This window comes from Amia ocellicauda, chromosome 2, assembly GCF_036373705.1.
Source record: "Amia ocellicauda isolate fAmiCal2 chromosome 2, fAmiCal2.hap1, whole genome shotgun sequence".
Taxonomy (NCBI): Eukaryota; Metazoa; Chordata; class Actinopteri; order Amiiformes; family Amiidae; genus Amia; species Amia ocellicauda.
Genome location: NC_089851.1, coordinates 8,104,504 through 8,131,648, shown reverse-complemented (window position 1 = coordinate 8,131,648; position 27,145 = coordinate 8,104,504). Strand labels below are relative to the sequence as shown.

At 44.7% G+C, this 27,145-nt stretch overlaps 1 protein-coding gene across 3 annotated transcripts in view; it reads left to right on the top strand.

Moving 5' to 3' along the window:
• Positions 1 to 27,145, top strand: part of agap3 (ArfGAP with GTPase domain, ankyrin repeat and PH domain 3) — a 190,325-nt gene that overhangs the window by 152,715 nt on the left and 10,465 nt on the right. For all 3 annotated transcript variants that reach the window (XM_066717538.1, XM_066717546.1, XM_066717531.1), the window contains exons 13-16: positions 7,019 to 7,180; positions 20,142 to 20,296; positions 20,964 to 21,054; positions 21,775 to 21,997. In XM_066717538.1, the coding sequence (XP_066573635.1) occupies positions 7,019 to 7,180; positions 20,142 to 20,296; positions 20,964 to 21,054; positions 21,775 to 21,997 (631 nt within the window). The remainder of the gene's footprint in view (positions 1 to 7,018; positions 7,181 to 20,141; positions 20,297 to 20,963; positions 21,055 to 21,774; positions 21,998 to 27,145) is intronic.

Here is a 27,145-nt window from a genome sequence, read left to right as displayed (position 1 = left end):
CACATGTTTCTGGTCTCGAAGCTGTTTGCAAAAGACGTGAATGTGCCGAGTCTTGTTCAGAAATAATCCCTGAGTTCTGAGTGTAGAGAGTCCATTGTAGGTGCAGATTCACCTGTATTTTCTAGGTCCATTTGAGATGCACTGGTCATCTCCTTATGGGGAAACCTGCAGAACCTGGCTGCTCTTGTAAATGTCCCGCCGTGGTCCTGGACAGGGACACCGGGTCACATGTGCCGTGTGTGAGAGCATGCATTTGTGTCTGTACTTATATTGACCCAATTATACACAAGTGACAACTTCGGTACTTTATAAGATATTGATAACATAAGAAAGCGTACAATCGAGAGGAGGCCATTCACCCCATCATGCTCGTTTGGTGTCCATAATATCTAAGTGATCCAAGGATCCTATCCAGTCTGTTTTTGAATGTTCCCAAACTGTCTCTTCAGCCACATCGCTGGGGAGTTTGTACAGATTGTGACGCCTCTCTGTGTGAACAAGTGTCTCCTGTTTTCTGTCTTGAAGGCCTTGAAGCCCAATTTCCATTTGTGTCCCCGGGTGCGTGTGTCCCTGCTGATCTGGAAAAGCTCCTCTGGTTTGATGTGGTTGATGCCTTTCGTGATTTTGAAGACTTGAATCAAGTCCCCACGTAGTCTCCTCTGTTCCAGGGTGAAAAGGTTCAGTTCCTCAGTCTCTCAGTAGGACATTCCCTTCAGACCTGGAATAAGTCTGGTTGCTCTCCTCTGAACTGCCTCTAGAGCAGCGATATCTTTCTTGAATTGTGGAGCCCAGAACTGTCCACAGTATCCAGATGAGCTCTAACTAGCGCATTGTACAGTCTGAACATCACTGCCCTTGTTCTCAATTCTACACTTTTGGCAATATACCTTCACATTGTTTGCCTTTTTTATTGCTTCCCGATAAATCGTGACATTCTAAATAAAACTGCCAATGATAGTATATATTTATCCATCCTTATCCTAACTGAGAAGATGATGATGGTGGTGGCTGTTGTTGGTTTCAATAATAATGAATGCACAATTACCATATAAGGAAGAGAGCCGTTTGCAATTGGAGATTAAAGGCTCTGAGCCCCGTCGTTGCCTTGCCCTTCTCCCTCCACCGTCTCAGTGCAGCTGAGTGAATTAAAATAATACATTTGCCGAGCGTGACCACTTCTCCCCGAATTGGAAAATAAATGCTTTTCCGGCGACATTCATCACCCGTTATTTCAGTCTCTTTGTGGTTGGCAGTAAAAAAGCACTTAAATGCACATCAACACAATAACAGTCATTTCCATGCATGTTTGCCCCCTTGTCGTTCTCATTAGCACCGAGCCCCCCCCCGCCAGGTCCCAGGGGCTTTCTCAGTTTAGAGCGCGCTCTTTACGATCATTGCTGGAGTCCGACCGCGCCGCCCGCCGCTCTGCCGGAGACACGGGCTCTCGTTTGTAACTGTGAGGAACTATCAATTTCACCCGGGCTGAGGCGCCGGCTCCATCACAGCCCCCCCACCCCATCGGCGCCCCACCGAAAGAGTCGCGGAAGATCGCTAGTGCTCTCGCCGGGCTGCTTTTTGGGTGGTGCTGCGCCGGCACACAACCATCCCCCCCCTCCCCCCCAGCTTGGACCGTGTGTGTGTGTGTGTGTGTGTGTGTGTGTGTGTGTGTGTGTGTGTGTGTTGACCAGTTGTGCCGAGACCCAGAGTTAGTGCTCTCCTCCAACTGAGTCTTGAATTTAACCAGGGGTCTCTTGCTTGGTTTTACTGTGCCGGGCCTGACTTGGCGCTTTCTGTGGCGATGGTCTTCATGGTGTACTCTGAATGTCGCCTCTCATTTGTAATTAGCGCTAATTTAGGATTTATTAACTCTAATTAGATCCACCAAAGCGCAATTAAGTGGCACCTGCCCGTGAGTGAACTATCCCACAGAAGCTTATTAATAGAGGATAATCCCACTCTTTCTCTCTGTTGGAATTTCAAGAAATTACACTTCCTGTTTCATGGCATAAAACTGTCACATCATACACTAAATTTAGTCACCATACACCAGTGGTTCTCAGACCTGTCCTGGAGGAGCCCCTGTCCTGTTGGTTTTTGTTCCGAACGAGCTCTCAATTACTTAATTGGACCCTTAATTGAAGTAATTTGATTACAGTTGACTCTTTAAATTGTGTAACTAAAAAGTTGGTTCCTTAGTCATTTCCTTAGATAATTTTATACCTAACTTTAAACCCCTACTGTTAAATATAATTAAAAGGCTCTGATTTAGGAAATTATTAGTTCTCGTCCCACAAGTGCAACTAGAACTGCCTTCCTGCTTGACGGTGCGTCCTCCAATCAACACACAATCTGGAAAGCTGCGTATACGTTCACCCCCGTTCTTGTTTTCTCCCGCTGTCGAAGGAACCTATTTATTCTCGTTTGCCCACACAGAGGGGCTACACTGTACTTTTGTTTCTTCGTGTTATGTTTATGACTTGATAGACAGCTCTGCTGGCATATAAACTCACAAATCGGGGGGTTTCCTTCGAATTAAATGCCAAGGTGTGTGTGACATATTTTGGGGAGACTAGGAGAGACTTGAATCGGTTGCTCTTGAGCTAAATCTTTAAGGACAGCTTCTATAGGGTGATCTATAATGTATAGCTCTGTTAATAAAGGCATCATCTCAATTGCATTGTTCCATATCATTTCAGTCAGAAAGGTTGAATGATTGTTTGCTCTTGACTTTTTTTTTGTTTTGAGGGGTATGCCCAACCTAGGACATTAGATGAAACTTGGCCCGGGCTTAATGAATTCCCTGCGAATCTACAAGATCCCGGCGTAGTTAGCAGATTGATTGACGTTTTTGGAATAAACACCCCTTCGTCGGGTCACGATTTCCATACTATTTATGAAATATCCTCATTTATAAATCTATCATGGAAAACAGAGGCGAGAAAATGCACCTCCTGAATATTAAATGCGGAGATGGAGATGGAGATTAGTTTAGCGTCGTGGTAAGTCTGTGCTGCAGCAAAGTCACAATCATCTTTTTTTTTTTTTTTTGTCCCACTTCCTTTGCCAATTTGAAAAATCTTCTCCAGTGTTACAGGGACCTCTGGCAGGTTAAAACACCATTACGACCTTCCCTGATGAAGTTCATGGCCCAATAAGATGAGTTTAAGCAAGAATCGTCAAAAATTAGTAATCAGTTTCTCTCTCAGGCTCTTTATATTAAGATGATGTTCAGTTTGCCCACTGAGAAGGTGTCCAGAAAGTTTGGCACATGTTTACAGAGAGCGATAGGTCCAGAAAAGCAAGGCATTGCAAGTTAGGTGCAGCATCTGAAGACATTAAAATGTTTTTGTACTGTTGTTGTAGGTTGTTGATTGCGATTTCATTACAGTCTTGTCATTGATATCTTGTGTGTGTTAATAATAACGTAACCCCCCGCGATTATGAATAGAGTAATGCCTTTGTGGGTTGAAACGAACTGTCAATAAAACCCCATGATTCGCCGGACTTTATTAATTTAGTCTATTTACCAGCCTGGCACTCTCATCCCCCGACAAGTACGGTGTGCATGTTAAGGAGGCATTAATACCGCAGTTTAAACTCGAAAGCCAGGGATTTTGATTTTGTTGCTGGTTACTAATGAAATTTGACATTTAGTGGTGAGAGAGCAGCAGTGCGAGGATCAGGGCTTGATTACCGCGCTCTAATTGATGATAATAAGGGGAGTCTGTGATTGTTTCTAATTTTGCTATTAATTGTAATGAAGGATTTGATTGAGGATAAATTTGGTGCGGCGCCGAGGGCATGGAATTATTTAGCTCTGCATCCGCTGCCTCTTGAATTACCCCGAGTGGAATATCTTTATCTGACTGCCGGAGACGTGTTAAAGTTACAGCCCCCTCTTCGCCTCGGTTCCTCATCACCAAACCGGCTCCTGCTATAATCAGCTTGCTGTGATATAATGTAATGTAATCACAGGTCAGCCCAAGGCAACTATCTCAAGATACCTTTCCCACTCGGCAGTACAGTAGGCAGCGAGCTGATTAAAACACAGAGTGCTACACGGCTTTCCACTGTTCCCTATTATGTATTAGTTGATTTGTAACAGAGAGCCTTGTAATATTCGATCATACGCTCGCTGCTTAGAAAAAATAGTTTTGAGTTTCCTTTTATAGATACAGGTCTTTCTCCAGCGGTGTTGAGAGACTGACCACTGCAGGTCCAAAGTAAACGCTGGTCTGACCCGCCGCACTGGTCTGTGTGTGTGATGGTCGCCGCTGTTTTGTGCTTTCGTGCTCTGAGCATTACTGTATTTATTACACGCTTTGTTTAATTAAGAGCACCCCACAGCCTCCCGTTACAAAAGCAATTTCAAGGACACAATGCCGGGTATAAAATCAATAGCATCAAACCGCTATTGGTAAATTCCAGAGAAGTTTGCACTTTGGCCCCCATTGATTTGAAATGAATTTGCATTTTCTTGAGTTTCTTATTTTCATTCTTTTTGGTTTTCTTTGTAAACCGGCTACTTTACACAAGTGTGCTGCTTTCTTTTCATATTTTTTCAAATCTGAAACTGTGTCTACTGAAGGACCTCTAGTTTTCAGTTGCTGCACTCACCCCATGAAGAAGTGGCCTTAATGACATACACCAAAACACTGAGTAGGAATGGGTCTGTCTAACAGCATGTACTCTGCCATCCATCCGGTCTAACGTAAATATATTTAATTTGCTACACAGGTACTATACAAGGAAGCACTGAAAACTGTGTTTAACTGCACGGGCAGTGATGAACTGACTGATCGATCCTACACCTTTGGTTCCTTTATAGTGGAATCTTAATAGACACTGCATTTGTACTGGTATGTTTAGTGTGTTTCTTATATTATTTTTCACCGTCATTACGTGCGTGTACGCATACAGGGTCCTGTGGTACAGGTGGAAGATGCGGTGTCCCTCTTCAGAACATTAACGCCTGCAATTGATAATTGAAAGCGTTTATGACACAGGCCTCCCCGGGGGGATTCCCCCTTTAACCCGAAGCCACATTAAATAAATGTATGTTTGACACACGACAACCGTCCCTCCCTGTGCAGTGTGTGGAGCAGTGCTGCGGGCCCCAGACGTGACAGACGCTGGGGAGGATCTCGCTCGCCCCGTGTGCCCCCAGCTGTCTCTGTCAGCTAATGACTGGTCCCGGGGGGCCCGGTTACAGGGGCCCTGGGAAATTAAAGCAGACACCCCACTTAGTGGTACACAAGGGGGCTCAATATGGACTTCCAGGAAACTGAAGCTGTTCCCCTCGGTTTCTATTCCATTGTTTATGATTATGATGTGCACAAGAGCTATCTGACTTAATCACAAGTTTAAATTAAAAACAGCACTTTTGTTTCCCCCAGAACTGCGGGAATTGCACCTTTCGGTATTTGTGTTTATTTTATTGATTTATCGTTCATTATTTGCATATGCCTGCCATTAAAACATAATAATCAGTAGATGGAGACTTGATTCTTGTTCCAATGGGAACGGACCAATAGAAGTGTAATCTGTGATCTGTGACCTAGTCAGAACTGTCTTTTGGTCAACTGTATGTCAGCCATCTTGGTTGTCAAGTGTGGCGCCGGCACTGCCCGACCAGCATCTGTAAGTTGTGAAGAGTCTTCACACTTTTGTTTGTGCCTGCACGTAAACATGGACCCCCGGCCTTCAGCGCTAGGTGCTGGGGGGCTGTCAACGGCGTCTCTGCGCCCCCGCTGTGCCCAGTGCCCTCCTAAAGACAGCCCCAGCCCAGCTGTCAGAATAAGTAATGGCCAAATTAGTGTTGATATTGTACAGGGCTAATAGCAGCGATCACAGTAATTATGAAATAAGCCTCCATGGGGATATAATGGCCAACACAGGCTCGCATACCCCCCCACCCCACTTACACCCACCGCGAGCCAGATTAAATAAATGTACTTTGACACACTACAGTGAGCCTTTTATGTTAAACAATGAGACGCCACCGCTGTCGTGCTGGGTGTGAGGAGCCCAATATGGGTGCGCTCGTCCGGGCCTCCTGCCCGCAGCTGTCTGGGAAGCCTAATGACCGTCCTGGGGGGGGGCGAGGCGAGGTAATGGCTCCCTCAGCGCTGTCAGACGCGGGCGGCAGGAAGGATGAGTGCGACCGGGCGCCCCCCTCCCGACCGGGGAGCAGGTTAATATCACATTTGTGAAATCACTTACGAGAAGCATCACCTGCATTGAGCCCTCTGCCATTCGCAGACCCTCGTATTGAAAGCTTCCCCCTCGGCTACAGAAATACCCATTTATTACCAGGACGGACCCCCGCGAGACTGGCGGCTCTCTCAGCGGCTGCGGTTCGGCTTTGTGTGTTTGTATCTTTGCTTCCTTTGTTCTTGTGATTCCAGCGTATGAACATTGGGCTATACACTTAACGGTGCCTACTAAATCAATCAATTAATTAAAATTAATAGTAATGATGATTAAGCAATTAGTATTAATATTAGTATTAGGAACTGCATTTGAAGGTCGTGCCATTTAGCCTAAACTCATCTTTTTAATCAGACGTTTCTTATGAAGATGGTTAGACCTTTGCAATGGAAGTCTTTGATTGTGAAAGTCAGGAACATCTACAGTTTGTGAAGAAGATTGTAAATGAAGGGGATGAAAAGGTTAATTGGATATTAACGTGATAGACCACAAATGGATCAAGGTGCAGATTGCTCTGAAGCAGATGCTCAGAAGTTTGTGTTAAGCAAGATCTTGCTCCGTTATCTGTTTTAAAGCAGTTTGTTTTTAACCTCAGTCATGCTATTCCTAGGCATCTCAGCGTTTTGGTATTGTTCCTGGGAATTAGAATGACTTTTGACTTTGCAAATAATTGCTTTCTATTTCTCTTAGCTTAAAAACAATATGTGAGGAACCCAGCCGAACTCTAGCCAAGATGCTCTGCAGTTATGAATGATTTGACCATGTTTTTAACTAGTCTTCCCCCCACATCTCTCCTCTCTCCTCTCAGCAAACGGGACCACCGACTCCCTCAGCTCCAGTCCCATCGTGTCCAGTACGACCAGCCCGAAACTGGAGCCACCGCCGTCGCCGCACGCCAACCGCAAGAAACACCGGCGGAAAAAGAGCACCGGCGCCACCAAGCCCGACGGGCCAGCCGCTGGCAACGAAGGTAGGAGAGGAGGGGAGATGTATTCTGTCCACGGGTGGATTTGCAGCTGAGAGCTTTCAAAAAGTGTAGAGGAATTATGGGTATTGAATCAGCCCTGTCCCTCCAACACTGGAGAAACTTAATGGGTAGTTTTCCAGTGCCTGGATGCCTGTGCAAAGACCGAATTCCCAGCAGCTCTGACAGCGAGCAGAAGGTGGGCTCTGCAGTTGCTTAGTTTTCCTGTATGCATCCCACTCTGTGGCATGTGTGTCAAGTGCAACGCCTAACCATTCGTCTCACGTGGCTTTCTTGAGCTGCCAAAGGGCAATTAAGAGCTAATATTGTACGAGCAGAGATTCTTTTGGCTGTGTCTGCTGTGACTGCTTTTTATATCAGTTGTCTTTATCCTGCTGATGGGATTCGGTCCCGTAATCGATATGCCCATAAACCAGTCTTTGTTCGGCCCCCTTGTGAAAGCGGGGCCGATTGAGACGGCAGGTCCTGACACTTCGGCAGCGCTGTGTCACTTCCCGCTTCCTCTGGGCGGAGGGGAGAGGGAGAGTGAGAGAGAGAGAGGGGTCCGCGCTCGCACCCCGTTCCCACCTCGGTGGGGCTGGCTTTGTGTGCCGTCCGCGGCGCGGAGTTCAGCTGCTTCCCGCTCCCATTATCCGCGCTGATTAGATTAGTTTCACTCTCTCTTTCTTCCTGCGCGGCCGCCTGAACGCAGCCCCATAATGGCAGTCGGACAAAACAATTTCGGCATCAATCAAGGCGCTGGAATAAAGAGGGGTGGGAGGGATCATTTATTCTTGTGACGGATACGGGGTGCATCCGAGTGACGGGTAGCAAATGTAGCTGACAAAATCGGAGGGGCAGCAACGTGTTCACACTGCCGGTGATGAGACGAGATTTATTGGTTTATCCCGTGTTTCACGTGTTGAGGTATGAAATGATTACACAACCCTTTTTACAAGACGGGCGGATGACCACAGCTGTGTGGAGACGGATTTTGAAGCAGATTATGAAAAGGAAATGGCGATTAATTTGAATTAGGAAGCTGAAAGAGTGAGAGACCGTAGTTTAATTTGCCTCCCATCCAGCAAGTCTGATTTTCAGTCATTTGTTATTTAAAAAAGAAAAGAAAAATACTGATTAATACAAAAGAAAAAGTAATTTGTATTTAGCCATTTCGCATCTCATTTACTGAATAGAACCATTTAAAAAAAGCATAACTGGCAAAACTAGCAGGAAGAGTAGACCCAGACCACAATCACAATAAAACGAGAACATGTGAGGGCACTATAATCAGTCAGCAGTGAACCCCACCCACCTAAATAAATATATGTATTACACAACACTCACACACACACAACTCCTTTTTACAATTATAACTCATTCCTGCACCTTTTTAGATACAATATGAAAATTGTGCACTTACACTTTTCAGTAATTAATCCAAAACTTTGAGAGAGAGAGAGAGAGGACAGTGTTTTTACCTTTTTGCTGTAATTCATCACCAAGAGAATTGAATGTCACACTGATGCAACTAATACCTAATCTGATAACTGTCTGAACCCAGGTGATGTTTTTGGGCCCCTCACTCGATATGAAGTGTTACAAAATCCCCCTGAATGCCTGCGCTATTTCTGCAGGGTAATCCGTGACTTACTGGTTTAGCGCCGCACCCCCCCCCGCCTGCTGGAAACTCGTACAGAAGAGCTGCTGAGAATCCGTCCTCGGCGGGGGAGCGGTAATAAATTGTGTTCCCAATTAATTATGATTCTTCCCCGAGATGATGTATTGAGTCTTGTAATAGAAACGTACTGCAATACACTGTCTGGCAATTTATAGGCCGTAAAATAGCTGCTGGGTGATTAATCTATAAGATTTACACACGGTGTACATGTATCAATAATCCCAAGATAAACGCGGCCCTTTGCAACAGGAAGTTCGTGTTTGCTTTTGTCGTGTGTGTGTCAAAGCTGCTTTAGCTCTGTGTCCCCTACGTGAGGATACAGGGGCCACTTAAGACAGCATTTTTCTCTTTTATTTGATTAATGTTGTAAATATTTAATACGAGGGTTAGAAGCACTTTCCCGTGTTTGTTGTAATGTTTGTTAAAGCTCCAGTCGTGAGAGATTGAGATGAGAGATTAATTAACTTTTCTGTGGCCGATCTCGGGTGACAATATTATAGATCTGTAAATGTATTTGTTTACCATTAGCATTCCATAAGTGGTTTTCGTTGTTATTGAATTGAAATTTTTCCATTTTAATAAATTATCTTTATATATGATGAGGCTTCCCCTGTGATGCTGGTTAATAGTTTAATTATTTCAGTCCCAGTTTAAGCGTTAGGATATTTCAATTACACAACACTGATGGACACCAATGTCTTTAGGGTGGGTTTCTCACAAATCTGACGGAATATCAGTCGAAACGGAGCATTTCAAATACAATTGTCATTCCGTCGCAACAATTATGACTTGGGTCTTAATTTCACTGCCACTCTGCTGTAATACGATCGATTTTCCTGTTCCTCACAACCTGTCTCCCTCAGTTGTCGTCCTTATATTTCGAACTCGGCGGCACAAAGATGGCGTTGTCTGTGAGGGCAATTGGGATTGGGACGATGCCACCTAATAAAGACAATAAAGACCCAAAAACATCATGCAACACTCTTGATAGTAAAAGGGGAAAAGACGAACCATGACATGAAATTAAACCTCAACCCGAGAGCCATCAATCGGACAACCACGGGGTGCAGAAGTGATCGGTGGCTCTTTAAACTTTTCGCACTCGTCTAAAGTGTGTGAAGTTATTTTTCACTCTGGAACTGGTTTAATTTACAATCTGATGCTAAGAACCAAGTAATTTTCAAAGCGACTGGGGTGCTATGTAGAGGGTTAGGGCAATCAATTAATGTTTCATGCAACTGCATAATTACTTCACCTTTTATGCAATAAACACACAACACAATTATTTGCTAAGTGTATAGATCCCCACCCCTGCATCACAGAGATCTTGTTCTGTTTTTCATGGATTTCCTATTAGCATCAACACGTCCGTTCCGCCCAATGCCTCTGCGATACAGACATATTGCTTAAATATCCGAGTCTCTCATCTATAAAATTCCAGGTTGTCTCTCTTAACAGGAAGGGAGACGGGGGGAAAAGTTGGTTAGATCTTTGAATAAATTGCGATCAGTTTATCTCATTTACAGGGTAATCAGAGACCCAGAATGCACAGAGAAATTGAATTTTAGTTGTACTGAAGTATCATAAATCAAAGGAGCTGTTGCTTTTTTTACCAAAAGGAAAAAAAATCCCCAGTTCTTTGAACGGGAAGAGGCAGAAGACTAAGGGAGTCTCTGTAAAGTTACCCTCCCGGTTTGATCTGGAGTCTCTGAGAGAAAGCATACCTGGATTTCACTCCCAAGCAAGACCTGTACCGTGTGATCTGGGATGAAGCAAAACAAAAGGTGCCGTCGCTGTGATCATATAAGCGAATGCGCTAAACTTCTTATGCACACAAGAAACGTGGGGATTAATTAAGACACGGCCCCTTGTTCTCCTCAGTTAAGCAATTCATTAAAGAAAGCCTTGGATTTCAGCTGAGTTGTTGCTCTGCCACCCCCCCACGGCTATGTATTCCCCACATCACTTATTGTACAAATCCCTGGTCGTTTGATATAATTATGACTCGGAAACATTAAAATAGCGGCCTTTACACGTGCTAATCCAGCCGGTGAGGGTCCCAGGTGACGCCCTCTATTCATTTCAGTGATCCTAAGTGGGAATAATCTCGGTAGCAGGATGCACGCATAGGTGCTGACTGTTACAACAGCATTTCTTTTAATTAGGTATCGCGGTCTTACAACTAACTCTCGGAAACCATAGTTGTGCTCAGAGACGATGCCCCGACCGTAAAACCGCTGTGGGTTCAAAACCCACGTTTGTCGTTGTTTTACATAGTGTGTTGAGAAGATGAGAGCCTGCCCTTGCATCGATGCTGTCCATCCGCAGAATTAAAGCAAACAGTCGCTCCATCGTTCTCTGCTCGGCCGTACTCGTCTGCCACAAACACGGCCGTTAAAACATGGTTGTAAAGTATTTGTGGTTGCTTTTTCCGGAGAGAGTTTCTGTAGCGCAGGAGAGAGTGGTTTAGCAGTTGTAATTCTCAACTCAAGAGCAGTTGATTTTAATAACTATTAACCGATTTTTGATCATTTTCAGTGCTGGTCGTCAGTGTTTTATGCGGTAAAAGGTCAGTGTCGCAGATATAGTGTGTTTGCCGTCGTGCCATACCTGTGCCAAGGGTGTGTAATCGCCCAGTTTTAATTGGCCAGGGAAGCCACGCCTCTCGCTGTGCTCCCTTTGGACAGGAGACGTTTCCCTCACAGTAGTGCACAATTCAGACATCCCCTAATCCCCCTTCCCCTGTCATCGCCGGAGCTCCTCGGGATAATGAACTTCTCATGTGCTTAAAGAATGATGCAGGATGCATGGCGAGACGACTGACAGCCCCTTAATGCGTTTCTCAGCGGCCGCCCAATGATGGGCTTTTTGTCTTCGTTTTTTAGGTTTAAAACCCACGGGAAAATTGATGGCCGATAAAGAGTTTTGTTCTGGGGCGGCGCCTGTGATTAATGCAGTCTGTCAGGGACTGTCATTAATGTATATCTTTTAAAAAGTGTGTAAAATGTTCATTGTTGTCTGTTTTACAGTGCAGGGAGAGAGAGAGGAGAGAGGAGAGCACTCATGGCTTTGCGTTTTAGAGACTGGGGGGGAAATCACTCCTGTTTTTATGATTCCACCTCCCCAGGGGGAAACGGATTTGTGTGTTGCATTAACATACGCTAAATAGCTCAAACCCATTTCCCTTGCAGAGAAACTTCATTAAATAAGTTTAAAACTTTTTAAATACAAAATGATCTTACACTGGGGTTAGGATGAAGATTACACTTTAATTCATGTCCAATGGATTCACAGTATTTGTACAGTTTGTGAAGTGTAATAGACATTACATTTTTGTTTCACCCAGTATTTGTGTAGTTTTAAACTTCAGTGCTGATCTAACAACATTTGTGCTACATGAGAAACTGTTGCTGTTGATTTTTAACGTACAATAATTGTGAAGAAAGTAAAGTCTTGAACATGGACAGATTCACAGCGGGATTAAACGTGTGTATTAATGAGTACCCTTACTATAAATAAATATCAGTTTACAGTGCTCACTTTCTGTGCTATTTTGTTTCCAGAGACCAGAGCAAGCAAGTGTGTGCGTTGTAAAAGATTTAAAGAATTTGAAACTTTTCAGAGGCCAAAACTGCAGTACAGTTGAGTTTAGAGGTTTATTATCAACGAATGCTTGTGTGAACAGAATTTATATTTTACAAATACTTTAAGTTTAAATGTTTTTGTCTTGTTTTTCAACAACAAGGAATGATAGGCTATAGATATGTGGTGAGATGTGGCAATTTACATTGGCGTGACATTTTAAGTTTTTTTTTTTTTTTCTTCTCTCAATTATTTCCTTTTTTTGTTCTTTTAAACGCAATGTGTATCTGTCATTGCATGTGTCTGTTAAAGAGCATTGGGTTTTACTGACATTAATTTAAATAAAAGCTAATCTCTATCAATTCCTTATTCAGCTTTGATGTTTGAAGTGGAGTTGAACTCAGTTATAGGACAGGGTCAGCACTCGCTAATAGGTGATTGTAATATGTGTCTAAACTCTAGGATTATACAAGATCAATTGTCTTAGTCTCTCTCCTGCCCTCTCCCCTCACACAGAGCAGTGCTGTAAATACATATTTAATATGGAATAGAAAGACAACCCTTACAAACGTGGATGTGTTTCCAACTATATTAAAACTCAGACTTTATTTACATTCTCCAGAAATATTCCACATTTTGAAGCCAGGGTTGCACTAGTCAGATATTTAATTTTATTACATTTTTTCTGATTTCCTGGTCCCCACTTTTGCTTCCACACAGATTTAAATGTGTTTTTTGTTTTTTCCAGTACACCCATCTCCTATTTCTAAATCCTTTGAGACGTGTGGCTGAAAGTGTGCATTTCTCTCCCTGACCTCCCGCACCTCTGTTTATGTGTCTTGCCAGGCTTTGGATCAGAAAGTGTGTATAATGAAATATCCCGACAGGAAGGAGAAGAAAGAAATCATTCATATGAATTCAGCTCCTTCCCAGCGTTCACGACACTCGGTGATCCGATTACAAACCCCACAGTCAGCACTTAACTCTCACCGAAGCTGAATAGAAACAGACGTCCGATGGGGAGATGGTTTGGCATTTATAGCCCTTCGCAACGACACCATATTTTAATTGGAAATTAATAGTAATCCCCCACTAAAGAATGGACCCTCGTCGCATGAGTGAGGAAGACGTGGCTGAGCGGTTGTGTGGAGAGGTCATTTTGAAGGGCTCGGTCTTTGGTGGACACCTGTGGTTACTGCAGTCTAGTGGAAGAAGGGACTGTGGCCCTCGTCCTATCCCGGAGACCCCCCGAGCCTGGATATGCTGCAGAGACAGTCCCACTGGGAAACTCAAACTGCTTCTTGAGAGAGGAATAGAGGCAATTAAATGCAACACTCAGCTGCGAGGGCAGAACCCCATAACAAACGGCTTCAGTGTGCATTTGCTCAATAGCAGGGGAGACATTACAGGTATGCAAAGCAGGCGAGGACAGTCTGGAAAATGCCTGTAGCCATGGCACCTCTGTAATGAAGGGGTTAAAGACCACCGAGTCCAGTTCGGGATTAGAAATGAAGACTTAACTGCTCTGCTAATGATGGGTGTTTATCTCAATACTTTGTATTGTCGTTCTTCTATTCAATCTCATTTCGCAAATCTGTCCCCCGAGCCCCAGCTCCTGTAATGGCCCGGCTCTGATTGCTTCGCTCAGGAGTCGGAATAAAAAGATCCTGCGTCTTGGAGGACGTGCGCCGCAGACACTTCAATGTTATAATTGCTTACACCGGAATCCTCATTATTATTATCATCTTATTGTTAATATTTCTATCACTCTCCCCTCTGCTCTTCCGGGTGTCGGTCCGCTCTTTTGTTGCGTGGCTGTTGTGGTGTTGTACGTTTGTTTTTTATTGTACCGAAGTCTCCCCCAGGCCCGTATCTCTGTAATGGCCCTGTCCTGATTGCTCTAATACAGGTTAGGAATATTGGGTTTAATGATCTGCAAAATGAGGAGGCAGCGCTCTGACATTTACGGATGGCGCTCGCTTTGTTTGTTCTTCCGAACCGGCCGTTAATTTGCAGAAATCAGAGACTCCTCTCTCTCTATAATGATCTGATACACTCACACCCGAGGAGCGCTTATAATAAATAACTAGCAGCCTTCCCCCTTAAATGTCACCCCCTCAGACCACACAAACACACACACACTATAAAACACACACATGCTAACACACAGGGGCACACGTTGTTGTTGTTGTTGTTGTTATTTACTTCTTGGCAGACACCCTTACCCAGGGCAACTTGGTCTACACAGGAAACATTTTCAATGCATGACTAAAGTGCACTAAATACCATCAGTACCAAAAGCACACATCCCAGTACAGATAAGCAAACCAGTGCAGAACTGCTGAATTAGCACAGCAGGCTATTTCAGCTGTTGGATCAGGTCAGTTGTACAAGGCTTAGACTCTTCTCAGTTCAGAGTTTTTAATAGGAATCAGTCATGAAAAAATGTTGTTTTTTGACTGTCCCACAGGAGGATTTGTTAATTAGCAAGACAATTAATCCACTTCCACTGCCGGTCTGGTATGTATAGTCGGGTGTCAGACAGTCAGGGATGCTTCTGTCATTCAGTTTGCTGTGAGGAGATGAGGAACCTCCTGAGTGTCTCAGAGACACGTCTGGAGATGCATTTCTGTCCGGACTGGCGTGAGTCGCGAGAGACGGACACTGGTCGGCTCGATTGTGGTAAAGAAACAGTTAAAACTCCAATATCAGCGCGACAGAACCGAGAACGAGCGAGGCGTGTCAGGGACGGGTAATGGAAAAGGCAAGGAGGGAAGAAAAAAAGAAAGCATGAACATAACTTAATGTTATTTCCACTTTTAGAACAGCTATTATCAATCAAAATCAGCACTAAGAAACCTGTGTTTACACATCATATTGATTTAGGGGTAGTTATCTCCGTCTGTACTCTAATCGGGATATGGTGTGTGTCTGGGCACGTGTGTGTATTCTTGAAAGGCACTTCTCAGAAATTACCTGCTAAATGTATCTCTTAGATATTCAGTAGCTCTCAGATATTACTTTTTTATCATGCATAATGCAGTTCATTTTAGCCTTTCTCTTACACAAAATATATACAGGTTAGGGCATCATTTAACGACAGTCGCAGGAATACAGTAATGACTGCTGTATTAAACCACTTTAATTCCAACCCGGGGCATTAGGGGGTCAGCCAGGAGCCGGGAGAAAATGCATTCCTCTCTTAAACGGCAGCGTATTTTCTAATTTCTTTTCTATTGCAGTGTGTTAATTAAGGCAAAATCATATTTGCCCTTTTCCTGCGCCTCGCCTCCATATTGGATTTAAATTGCATTCCTTCATGCGTGCCCGCTGCGCTGGCGTTGTTAATTTAGCTCTAATTTAAAAGGACTTGTTGCTGGTATAGTGTGTGAAATGGGGTCGCGGGGTTAACGTGCATTACAAGCACAGGTTCTCCACGTTCCCCGGCTTCGGGGGCTGCAGAAAAAGGTCTCTGGCTTTTAAAAGACCACCAGGAAGTGCCGGTGAAACTCCACCTGCCTTACAAATAGCAATACAGTCCCAATTAGCAGCCTCATTCTCATCCAATTAATTAAAATAAGACCAAGCGCTATAATCATAATGAAGGGTAATGATTTTGTTGTCTGAAAGTTTTATTCAATTGCTTTTTTTTATTTTATACACTCTGTTGTGGATGCTGTCCATCACAAACCGGTAATCTTGTTTCTTCACCATCGGTTATTATTTTGATATTGCTTTAGCAATGTATTAATCATAAATGCAGCTGTTTGTGTTTACATAAACAAATAAGCTATTGTTCCTTCGGCACTCTGATATACAAACACAAATTCAATGTTTGTGATGTTTCTTTCGGACAATGATGTTTTATTAGTCTATGTAAGCAGCGGTTTGGGCAGAAATTGAATTAGTACATGTCTAAAAGCTTCAAATTTCTATGACGTTTTGTTTTTTACCATGCATATTTGCTATTACTTATTCCTTAATTGATCACTCAATCATTGCATTCCCTTTGTAATGATTACAACACTTACAGTTCCACAGCACATTGCACAGGTCTCCCTGCAGTCTGTATATCTCATCTTTTGTCCAAGGGAAGGAATAGTAGGTATATAGGAATATAATGGTAGGAATAGAGGTTTAGTAATCGGGGTAGCCCACAGTGGCAAAGCCAGGAGTTGAACTGGGGGCCATCTGGGACCAAGCCCTTGCCACTGGACTACAGCAGAAGTCCTTTTCCGATGGGAGTCCTTTGAATTTAAATGAATTGTAATTCTCAGTCGAGAGGAAACCTGTCTCAGCCGATCTAAAGAGCTGCTGTAATAAACTCGCCGCTGAAGGTGCTGTTGACCTCGCCCATGATGCTTTTCAAAAACCGAGATGGTACTTGCTGTGAAGTGTGTGAAGATCAGGGTCAACAACCAGGGGTCATCTAGCACGGCTCAGAGCGTGGACCGGCGCATCGGCACAGATTACAGGCAGAGAGAGTCGTGGAAAATGGGCCCAGCGCTCTGATTTCGTGCTAGTGTTGGAGTCCCGCCCCGGCTCAATCAGCCCCACGCTAATGATTTAAGTGAGGAGTGCGATCCGAGCGGTCAGGGCTCAGACAGAGGGAGGCTGAAGCTGGGGAAGCGCGGGGGCTGCCCTCGCTGGGGGTGAAGTGGGCAGAGGGCAGCGCTGATGGAGTGAAGTGAGAGAAGGTGACGTCTGAGTACGAGAGGAAAATAAGCTTCGGGAGAGAGTGAGCGAATGAGTGAGAGAGCGTTTGTGCATAGGGGCTTTCAACACTATATATTATACCAGTTATTCACATGATTTTGCAAGTTTTTATTGTTGTTTCCCCTCCCTCTCACACCCTCTCTCTCTCTCTCCCTGGTCCCTAATCAAATTACCTGTATGAATGCCTGTAATTTACCAGCTGGTCAGCCAACAAAATAATTAGTTTTCTTCCACTGGTTATCAGCCGCAGTTGGCAGTGTATCGTCTCGGGGCCCCGAGGAATACCTCTTAATATCAGCTGCGATGGAGTGGGTTTGGGTAAAGTGGTTGTTGGGAGGAAGGTGTGTGTGGGGGGGGGGGTGGTCGGGGATTCTTCCTTCCTCCTCCACAGTCGTATGAATTCCGGGTTAATTTCCACCTGACCCAAATTAGCTTTTGACGCATCGCAGAACGGATCTTGAAATCAGCAGGGAGAAGACATTGGAGTAGACGCTTTCACAAACGTTTTCCTCTCTGAGTCGCCGTCTCTAAAGAATTGACTTTTGGGGGCCACGTTCTACCAAACCATCAGATCTTTTTCTCCTTTCTTTCATAAGCGCATGAGAACATAAGAAAGCTTACAAACGAGAGGAGGCCATTCACCCCATCGTGCTCGTTCGGTGTCCATTAATAACTAAGTGATCCAAGGATCCTATCCAGTTTGTTTTTAAATGTTCCCAAATTGTCTCTTCAGCCACATCGCTGGGGAGTTTGTTCAGATTGTGACGCCTCTCTGTGTGAAGAAGTGTCTCCTGTTTTCTGTCTTGAATGCCTTGAAGCCCAATTTCCGGGTGCCTGTGTCCCTGCTGATCTGGAAAAGCTCCTCTGGTTTGAGAAATATGAGGCGGTATCCTCTAACAATATGGTCAGATGAATTGTCTGTGAGGTGCAATCATGGTGATTAAAACACATTGATTAGTTAATTAATAATACTGGTGTTATTCCCTGACCACACAGAGCGGTGTTGTGGCGCAATCCTGATTACTCCCGATAATGACATTAACCCTGTTATTGAGTTATTTGAATTACGATACACTGTTTTTCCCAAAAGCCGTAATAGTGGTTCAGGAGGTCCTTGCTTACAAAGCTGCTCTTCGTTCAATTATTCAACCAGGCGAGGGGCTGCTTACCCCTCCTGGACTCGTGCTTGTGTTTTTGTTCTGCCTTGATGCATTTTTTGTAACATTGATTTATTTTTTTCCCCATCTCCGTTTTTCTTTGTATGTTATCATTGCTGTTTAAATAAAGTAATTCATTACATGCCTCCCAGCGCTGAAATGAAATCCCCAGCTCAGACGGAATTCCATTTTCCAAATCAGCTTTAAGTCAGAGTATGATATTTATATTCCAGTTAAAAGAGGTCTATTGCATTACAGATGCTTTGTAGTAATTAACATGGGCACACACAATGCCATGAGATTAAGTTGTGTAGGGTTCAGTCTACATCACACTGTGGTTACTTGTTTATTAGAAGGGAACCCCTAACCTTCATTTAAATAAAAGGCTCTCTGCTCAGTATTGATTCTGTGACCTGCAGTCAATTTCTGTATCTAAATCAGTTAATTGAAGGTGCTGTAGATCTAATTGGATTATTGCATTCTGCCTTGAGGTGCAGTTCTCCTCCACAACGCGATGCTCACAACATTAAAGTCACATTTCAGGGACAAGAGCTGACAACGTGATGGAGGCCAAGAACACGGAACGCTTTAACCCGGGAGATCATTAGAAAGCACACAAATACAGAGAGCCGTAATGGATTAATCGTGAATTATAATTATTTTGCTGCGATCGTCTGCTGTTCCTTATAAAATAGCCACGACCCTGTTTTTAAAGGTCACCTGCAAGTATGTCCGTTTAGTTTTTTCCGACATTGGTTTGATTTTAACTGATCTGTTGAGCAATTACCTATCCAGGATCGGTACTGTTGTGTATTTTTTCATATTGTGTGTGGATTTTAGGTGAGGTTATTCTCTTGGCACTAGATGAGCCGCAGTACAATAGTCATCTCCGTTCCTGTGTCAGTGTTGAGGGAAGTTTGACAGCTCAGTGTTGTAGTACGGCGTCCTGCGGACCCTCGTCGGAACGGGGCGTCAACTCCCTCTTAATTGCCGGGGCTGGGTTTGTTACCCAGATCTTGTCCTGGGAGGGATGTGTAATACACTACAGACTCGCAGCTCCTCTGGCTCTGGGGAACTGTACATTATGCAAATGCCTACGTTATTTGCATAGCCCTAATTAGGTAATTACAAATCATTTTGCTATGAGATCAAGCGTGTGCAGAGACAAGAAGGTTTATATTATTCATTCTGCCCAGGCGCGGCTTATTTAAGTAATTTGCTGGCGTAACTACTTACTGTAGCTAATAAAAAGGGTGCTGCATCGTCTGACGAGCTAAATGCTGTCGTACTTCTGTGAGGAGGCCAGCCTATATTATTTTTTTGATCATCGATGGAGAGCACTCCATAAAAGAACAGTTACTTTGTTGCAATGCCAGAGAGTGTCATATCAACATGACATGAGGGCCCACTGCTGAAATGGGCCAGTGTTTGTGTGGTCATTGCTTGTCTCTGATCGCTGAGCTAGTGGAAGATCTCAGGACTTCAGTAACCATCTCGAAAATAACTCAATTTTCGAGATATGCCTTTTCTAAACTCTCTATCTGTATATACAATCAAGTGCAGGAAAAGATTTGCACACCTTTGCAGAATTTGAGGTGTAAATTCCTTCAAGTTGTTTTTTTATTGCAGTCTTCTCATTCATAATTAGTTACTGGGCATCAGCAGTGACGGAGAGCCGGGACCGTACGTGCCAGAAAGCCTATATTGAACAGACATGTGCCCGAGAGCCTGTACTGCACAGGCCTGAGGTGCATAGGCCGTGTGGTTTGAGACATGGGTTTCGAAGTGCCGGTGTCCCTCTCACTAACCCCTCTCTCCCGTCTGTTTGCAGAGCAAGAGGAGTCGTTCGAGTTCGTCATCGTGTCTCTGACAGGACAGATGTGGCACTTCGAGGCCTCCACGTACGACGAGAGGGAGCTGTGGGTGCAGGCCATCGAGAGCCAGATATTTGCCAGTTTGCAGTCCTGTGAGAGCAGCAAAAACAAGGTGAGTCTCGGCTGTGGTGTTGGCTGCACGTATCCTCAATTCTATAGAACACAATGATTTTAATGAATTCTCTCCGTAATAACGTTGTGCAACTCCTTATGACCTTATCTTTGCACAAACCTCATGACCTTTGTTTATATGAGCCCCCCCCCCACCCAGCAGCATTTGCCCAGTCACACGCAGGGGGCTGTGAGGGGCGGGCGGCGCCGTTTTAGAAGACTGATGACAGACACTCGTTTGGCATAACCAGCGGTTCCGCACTGACACCAGAGTACAGAGGCACGGGGCCCGGCTCCTGCCATCCCGCCTTAGACGAGTCTCGGGGGCAGCCAGCCCTGCTCCGCACCGCCTTCACCCCCGGTGTTAGTGCCGGGAAACGAGCCGGCACAGAGAGAAGCTTCGTTGCCAATCTCTCCCCAGCTGCCACCTGCGAGACAGAGGCAGACAGGTGCGCCGCAGCGTGGGAGCTACTTATTAAAGCCGACAGGCGTCAGGAGGAAACGCGGCCGGTGTCAGCGAGCGAGAGGAGTTTCAATTTAATAGTCTTTCTTTTTAATCAGGCACAGTCTGCCTCTTATCTCCATGCTCCTCCTCCTCACTCCCTTCTTCCCCCTGGTTACCTGCGTTTACTTTCTAATGAACAGCATCCTGGTGTCGTTTGTTTCAGTCCCGGTTGGGCAGTCAGAGTGACGCGGTGGCCATCCAGTCGATCCGCAACGTGCGAGGAAACAGCTTCTGTGTGGACTGTGAGGCGCCCAGTAAGTACCGAGCCAGGCGGTCTCCCGCCCTCACACACACTACACACCGAGACTGTCGCCATCGTCCCAAAGACTGCAGTAAACCGTGAGAGACACTTGAGACCAGTAGTGGGGGTGGGGGGGGGGTGTTCAACAAAGCCTGTGATTCCAGTATTATTGGGAGCATTTTATTTTTCTTAAAACATAATTTAACACCTGTTAACATTACAGAATTACAGTGAAGCGTCTCGGATGCCACTCGAGTGAAGCTGCCCAGCTGTTCATTCCAGTTGTTTTTCTTCGTCATTCAGGTTGTGTGATTTGGACGATTGTGAATCTGTGGGTTGTAATCTTGTAGCAACAGAAAATTGCTGCCGTACTTCATACAAAATGTCAACCCTTATTGTTATTATCCTTTTGAAAGCAATACTAATATCTATCTATAGAACGTGTGTGTGTGTGTGTGTGTGTGTGTGTGTGTATATATATATATATATATATATATATATATATATATATATATATATATATATATATGCGCGCACACAAGCACACACGTTATTTACGGTTCACATGCTTGCTGTTGATGTATGAGGGATTGTGTTCACTCCCAGCATGCCTCAGGGTCCGCTTCATGTTGGCGTTCAGTTTTGCTCCTCACGTGTAAATAAGCTCCAGTCACACCGAGCCCCTGTCGCAGGCATGTTGATGTTGACCCGTGTCCCGCTGCCTCCCACACAGACCCCGACTGGGCCAGCCTGAACCTGGGGGCACTGATCTGCATCGAGTGCTCGGGCATCCACAGGAACCTGGGCACCCACCTGTCCCGCGTGCGCTCGCTGGACCTGGACGACTGGCCTGTGGAGCTCAGCATGGTGATGACGGCCATCGGCAACGCCATGGCCAACAGCGTGTGGGAGGGCGCGGTGGAGGGCTACAGCAAGCCGGGCACGGACAGCACCAGGTGAGTCACTGGGGGTGGCTGTCTGGAGCTCCTGCTCTCTCTCCCTCTCTCACTATATGTAATTCTTAACCTAACCAGCTACCAGGCATGTATTATAAATCTCCCCTGACACCAATCAATACAGCTCAACTGATACTTTTAAGCCCCCTCGGTGGCCGTGCTGGATCGGTTGATCTGCAGCAGTTTTGCGGTTTGTCTTATTGTGAAACAAGCGGCTTTTGCTAATATTCTCCATGAATTCGTTAGCAGAGCCTGCCACTATCTCCACCTTTGTGTAGATATGCTATCCATCTCCGTATCTGCATTAAAATGGGTGTCCATTTACTACTTTCACACGTTTGTGTTTTTTAATAACCAGCTTCTGCATTTCATTCTTTCAAATAAATAACCAAAGTCTTCAAAAGAGATACAATTAGTTTGAAAGTCTCCTAGTTATCCTTAATGGGCTAAATTGGTCAGATGTGACGTTTCATTGTAATTCCAAGTTGTCCAAGTATGAAGTAACTGAAAAGGTTCTATTGCCATACGAACACATGATGAGGTTTATGGCTTTGTGTAAAGTGTGTGTAAAGCTGTGATTTGTTGAATAACCCATTTCATAGCCATTGCTCAAAGTGTGTTTTAATGTCCAGTTTATTCATTCATTCATATTTTCATGCTTTCATTCATTCCTGTATTTTTTGAGACTTATTAAAACATCCGCTCGTTAATTTAATTACATTTTACTCAAAGTAATTGTCTCCAAACTTCCTGATGAATCCTCCCTGGGCGGTGCTTTTGTTAATATAGTGAATCGGTGTATAGTGCGTTTACTGAGGAATTAAGGCAACGCTCAAACAATTACACAAATCCACTCCTGCCAAGAAACCGGGGTCCCAGACTAGAAAATAAGTCTGTAATTTTGGCCCAGAAATGTTTACCAAATTAAAATGGATAATTATATTTTAAAAAGTAAAGCATCAATCAATTAACAAAACCTATACAGGATAATTAAAAGGCTTTTCCCGGAGTGGCGGCAGCAGCACGACAGGATCAAGGAGGTTAGAAATAATTGAATTACAAGCCGCACAATAAGGTGACCATATGGCAGCCCCTGTCGAAATCACCAGGTGCGATCCCAGCCAGCTCCTGCCTGCGCCGGGGGATCCATAAACGGATGAGTCCCGTCCCGGCGCGCTGATTGTTTTTCGGGTGACGGATAGCGGCTGGGCGAGTCACCTGAGTGACAGTTTGATCTAAAGCCGCCGTTGTAATTAACGAGACAATTATTGTGTTAAAGCTGACCCCGGGGGCTGTGCCCTTGGACCCGCTGCGCTCTGTCACTGATGCATCACCGCCGACGAGTCCATTACTCTCGTCCGCCGGCACATTAGTGCGGGCGCATCATTGAGGCCAGATCTGCACGCTAAATGGAGCTGAAGAATTGTGGTGGTTTCGGAGGCTAAACAGCTGGCTGCTTCATATTTCTCTAATGAATGCGGCTAATATTTAACTGCCAGTTTTCTCTCTCCCTTTTCTTTCTTTTCTTAGTGGTTTAGTTCAGTTCGACTGCTGACTTGGTGTTCAGAGAAATGGCATGAGACGCTGCTGGTTTGTGTGTTTAACAGCATTGGGCTCTTGTGTCTGAGGAATAAAGGTGAAGGAGATGAAGGGAACGATCTGAAGAAAAGAATAGCAAACTGAGAGGAAGTTCAAGAGCTGTGTGTGAATTTAAACGCCAAAGCCAACCTACAAAGGGGGCATTTGGGAAACTCTTTTTTGCAGAGTTAATATTTTGTTTTCATCACACAGAGCATAGAATTTCTTGGCTTTTAATTAATAAGGGCACAACTGCTTCTGCATTCCTATAAACCTGTTCTTGGCAGCATATCTCATGTTTCGATAGTCTTTACGGCAGATAACCGTGAAACAAGCTGGTCCAGTCCATTCCCCGAGTCGTGACACCTGCCTCTGACGTTCTAGTTTCTGTGCTTCCTGGTTTTGGCAGCAATAAACCAAACTAATGTTGTTAAAGGTTTTTGTGGTTGTGCTTTAGAAAGAGATTATTGAAAACCAGGGCAGGGGACGGTTCTGCTTCTATTTTAGACGCATCAAGAGTTAAAAATAAAATCCCCTGCTGAAGTGCAGTGTCATATTTACACCTCCATTGTCTTGCCGGTGAGAGAGATGGCAGCTGATGTGAGTGTTGCCTCAGTCAGTGCCTGGAGCCTGACTGCCAGCGTGTGCGTTTCTCATTGTCACTGGCCGGGAAAGAGAGGGCCCTCCTATTGTACTGGGTTTAGAGAGACAAAATCACTGGAGGATTATATTTAATTTGTTGTGTTGTGTGTGTATCTAAATTGTGACAATGTTTATAGGTGTATAAATTGCCCAGAGTAATGGAAATCACTCTGATTCTAATGTCTGCATTGTCACCATATTGGGGCGTCCAGTGAAATAATCCAATAGGAAAGGGAACCATTTTGGGGAATATTAAATACCGTCTCCCTGGTGTTTGGTCACGGATAAGTCAATTTGCTTGTTATATAACTGCTATGCCACAGACCACAGAAACTTAAGAGGGAAGACTTCTACACATGAAGAGATTGTTTTGCTGATGTTAATTGATCTTATTTTGTCACACCTCCTCTAAAGATGTCACCCCCCGCCTCACACTGAACCTGAGATCTGATCGGATCTCATCCGATAATAAAGTATCCTTGCTTCTGTCCCTCTGGCAGTTTAAACGCATTTATAGTTACTGTTTATGAAGGGAAAACGAATGAAACTATTCGTTCTACATTCTCACCGAGTGAGATTATCAGGGCAGAGATTTGGGGAGACTTGAGAAAGAGAGTTGAGAGAATAGGCATCGCACAGCTTCTGCAAATCGTCAAGAACAGGGAAATTGTGTTGATCTCCCAGTCGGCAGATCGAGGGGAGTCGTTGTACTTTTAACTTTTAATCGCCTGGCACTCGTCGTGTTTGGCGCCGTGGCTCTAATTGCCTGGCAGGATGGTGAGAGAGCAACACTGACAGAGAGAAGATAGTTTTTGACTCACGACAGCCTCCCCCCCCACCCTCCACTGTCCCCCCCCCCCCCCCCCCCCGTCTCCTCATCTCTCCCTCTCATTTCTCCGCTGTCCTGAAGCAAAGCCAGATCTGGACGGCTATCCCTCATCTCCTCGGCCCTCACTGTCACCTCCCTGCCGCCCGCCCTGCCCAGGGCCACGTAGGTAATAGCTCTGATGAAGTCCTCCACTTTGTTTCAGAAATAATTTGCCGTTGTCGTACCTCGCGGGGCTGAGCGGTAATAAAAATAAATCACGTCGGGACCAACTTGCTGTCATTAACTCCTTCATTTCCTCTCGGGGCCCTTCTCGTAGGTTAGTGAGGAACATTAGATTGAAGTTCTGAGAGATCCTTGGGAGGATGCCGGTTACAGCCCCTTCTTCAAATACAGCTGTATTGAGAAAATGGTGTGGACACGAGTTTAGGATCGAGGATAGGAGTCTTTTCTCTTTCCTGTTTTGTTGATTTGTGCAGAATATCATCTTGCGTTCACCAGTGTGTTAAACTGATAGACCTGCTGACCACAGTCGCCTCCTGGGAACAGGGAGATAATTAGTTGTAGTACCTCCTAGGACCATTACTCAATCTATTTTTAGACTCGTCTGTCTCTAAGTTCTTTGTCGTGTCATCATATTGAATAGTCACAGAGTTTAGATCATACACCGGTCACACCCAGTCTTATTCCACACACTCTTCTCCGATCCCCTTTAGTGGGCCCGCAGGTCCACCGTGAACCCTACTGTCTGTGTGTTCAAACCACACAGGTGGGCTGACAGTAGGCAGCTTGGCAGGCAATGTGTCACAGGGGTAAGTAATTAAATTAGACAAATTAATTACGACAGGGTCTCTGTCCAGCCGCTCGTTGTAATTACACACACAGGTCAGTTATTAATAGCGCAGATGGGGAAGGGACACACGGGAGCACAGTGGGCTCATTGTGCGCAGGAGCTCGTTAGGGTGACGCAAGCCCTCGGTGTGTGAACCTCCCACATCAGGACTGCAGTGTTTTGGCATAGAAGGTGTGTGGTGCTGGGGGTGGGGGGGAACTTTAAGCAATCTGTTATGAGATTTGCTTAAAGTAACTTGAGTTTAACACTTTTAATCTAATATGACCCGCTTTATACAGTGAAACATTGTTATATTCATTATATCGAAGGAAAATGTGTATATAAAACAGTATTTCTGACCATTTAACCATCATTGTTTAAGCCTTTAGCAGAAATAAAACATACAAACAAACAAAATAACAAAACATGAACAGGCCACCGGAAACAGGAAGAGTGTCGAATTCGAGAGCTGCTTCTAGTTTGTGTATTTAAGGACAGTACTTCTACTTCTTCATTTGTCTGAAATAGTTTGGAGTTGGTTAGTTTCTGCCTTTGCTAAGCAATCCTAGTAATAGAATAGTAATTGATTTTGAGCCAGAGTTGTGCCGAGGCCGACGCCTGTCAGGGCTTTTGTTGCCGCTCTCGGAGAGTGGGAGGGAGGCGTCCGTCACGCAGGGTTAATGACAGGAGATACGGCAGGTCAGTGGGGAGCCGGCGCACAAACTGCACTGCTTTATCAGAGCCGTACTGACAACAGTATTAATGTCACAATAAATCCTGTTCTGTGGAGAGGCAGCCTGGGCCCTTAATCTCCTAGACACCCTCCCACTACCCCCCTACACAGTGTACGACACTAGTGGTGCTTAAGTGGAACGACAATCAGTTATACTTACAATAATCAGATAATCAGACGGTTACAATTAAACACACTAAATGTCATGAGAGAGGGGAGGACGGGGGGGTGAAGGAAGGAAGGAAGGTTATTTATTCTACACAAAGGCGGTTGAGGTGTCAGCTCCTCGACAATCACCAGACGGGGCTTTTCTGAATTCAGCTGGGAAATGGAAATACTGAGCTTTAAGTTCTTGAAATGAAGTAGAATTTCTTCAGCTTCAATGGGAATGAAAAGCACATAATCAGCCTCCGTTCACTCTGTTCCCAGACGTGAAACTTGTTCTCTCGCGGCGTCCATCTCTGGAGGAAAATGATAGAACAAATCGGAGCAAATACCTGATAAAATCACGCTATTAAGATTGTGGCAATAGAAAGA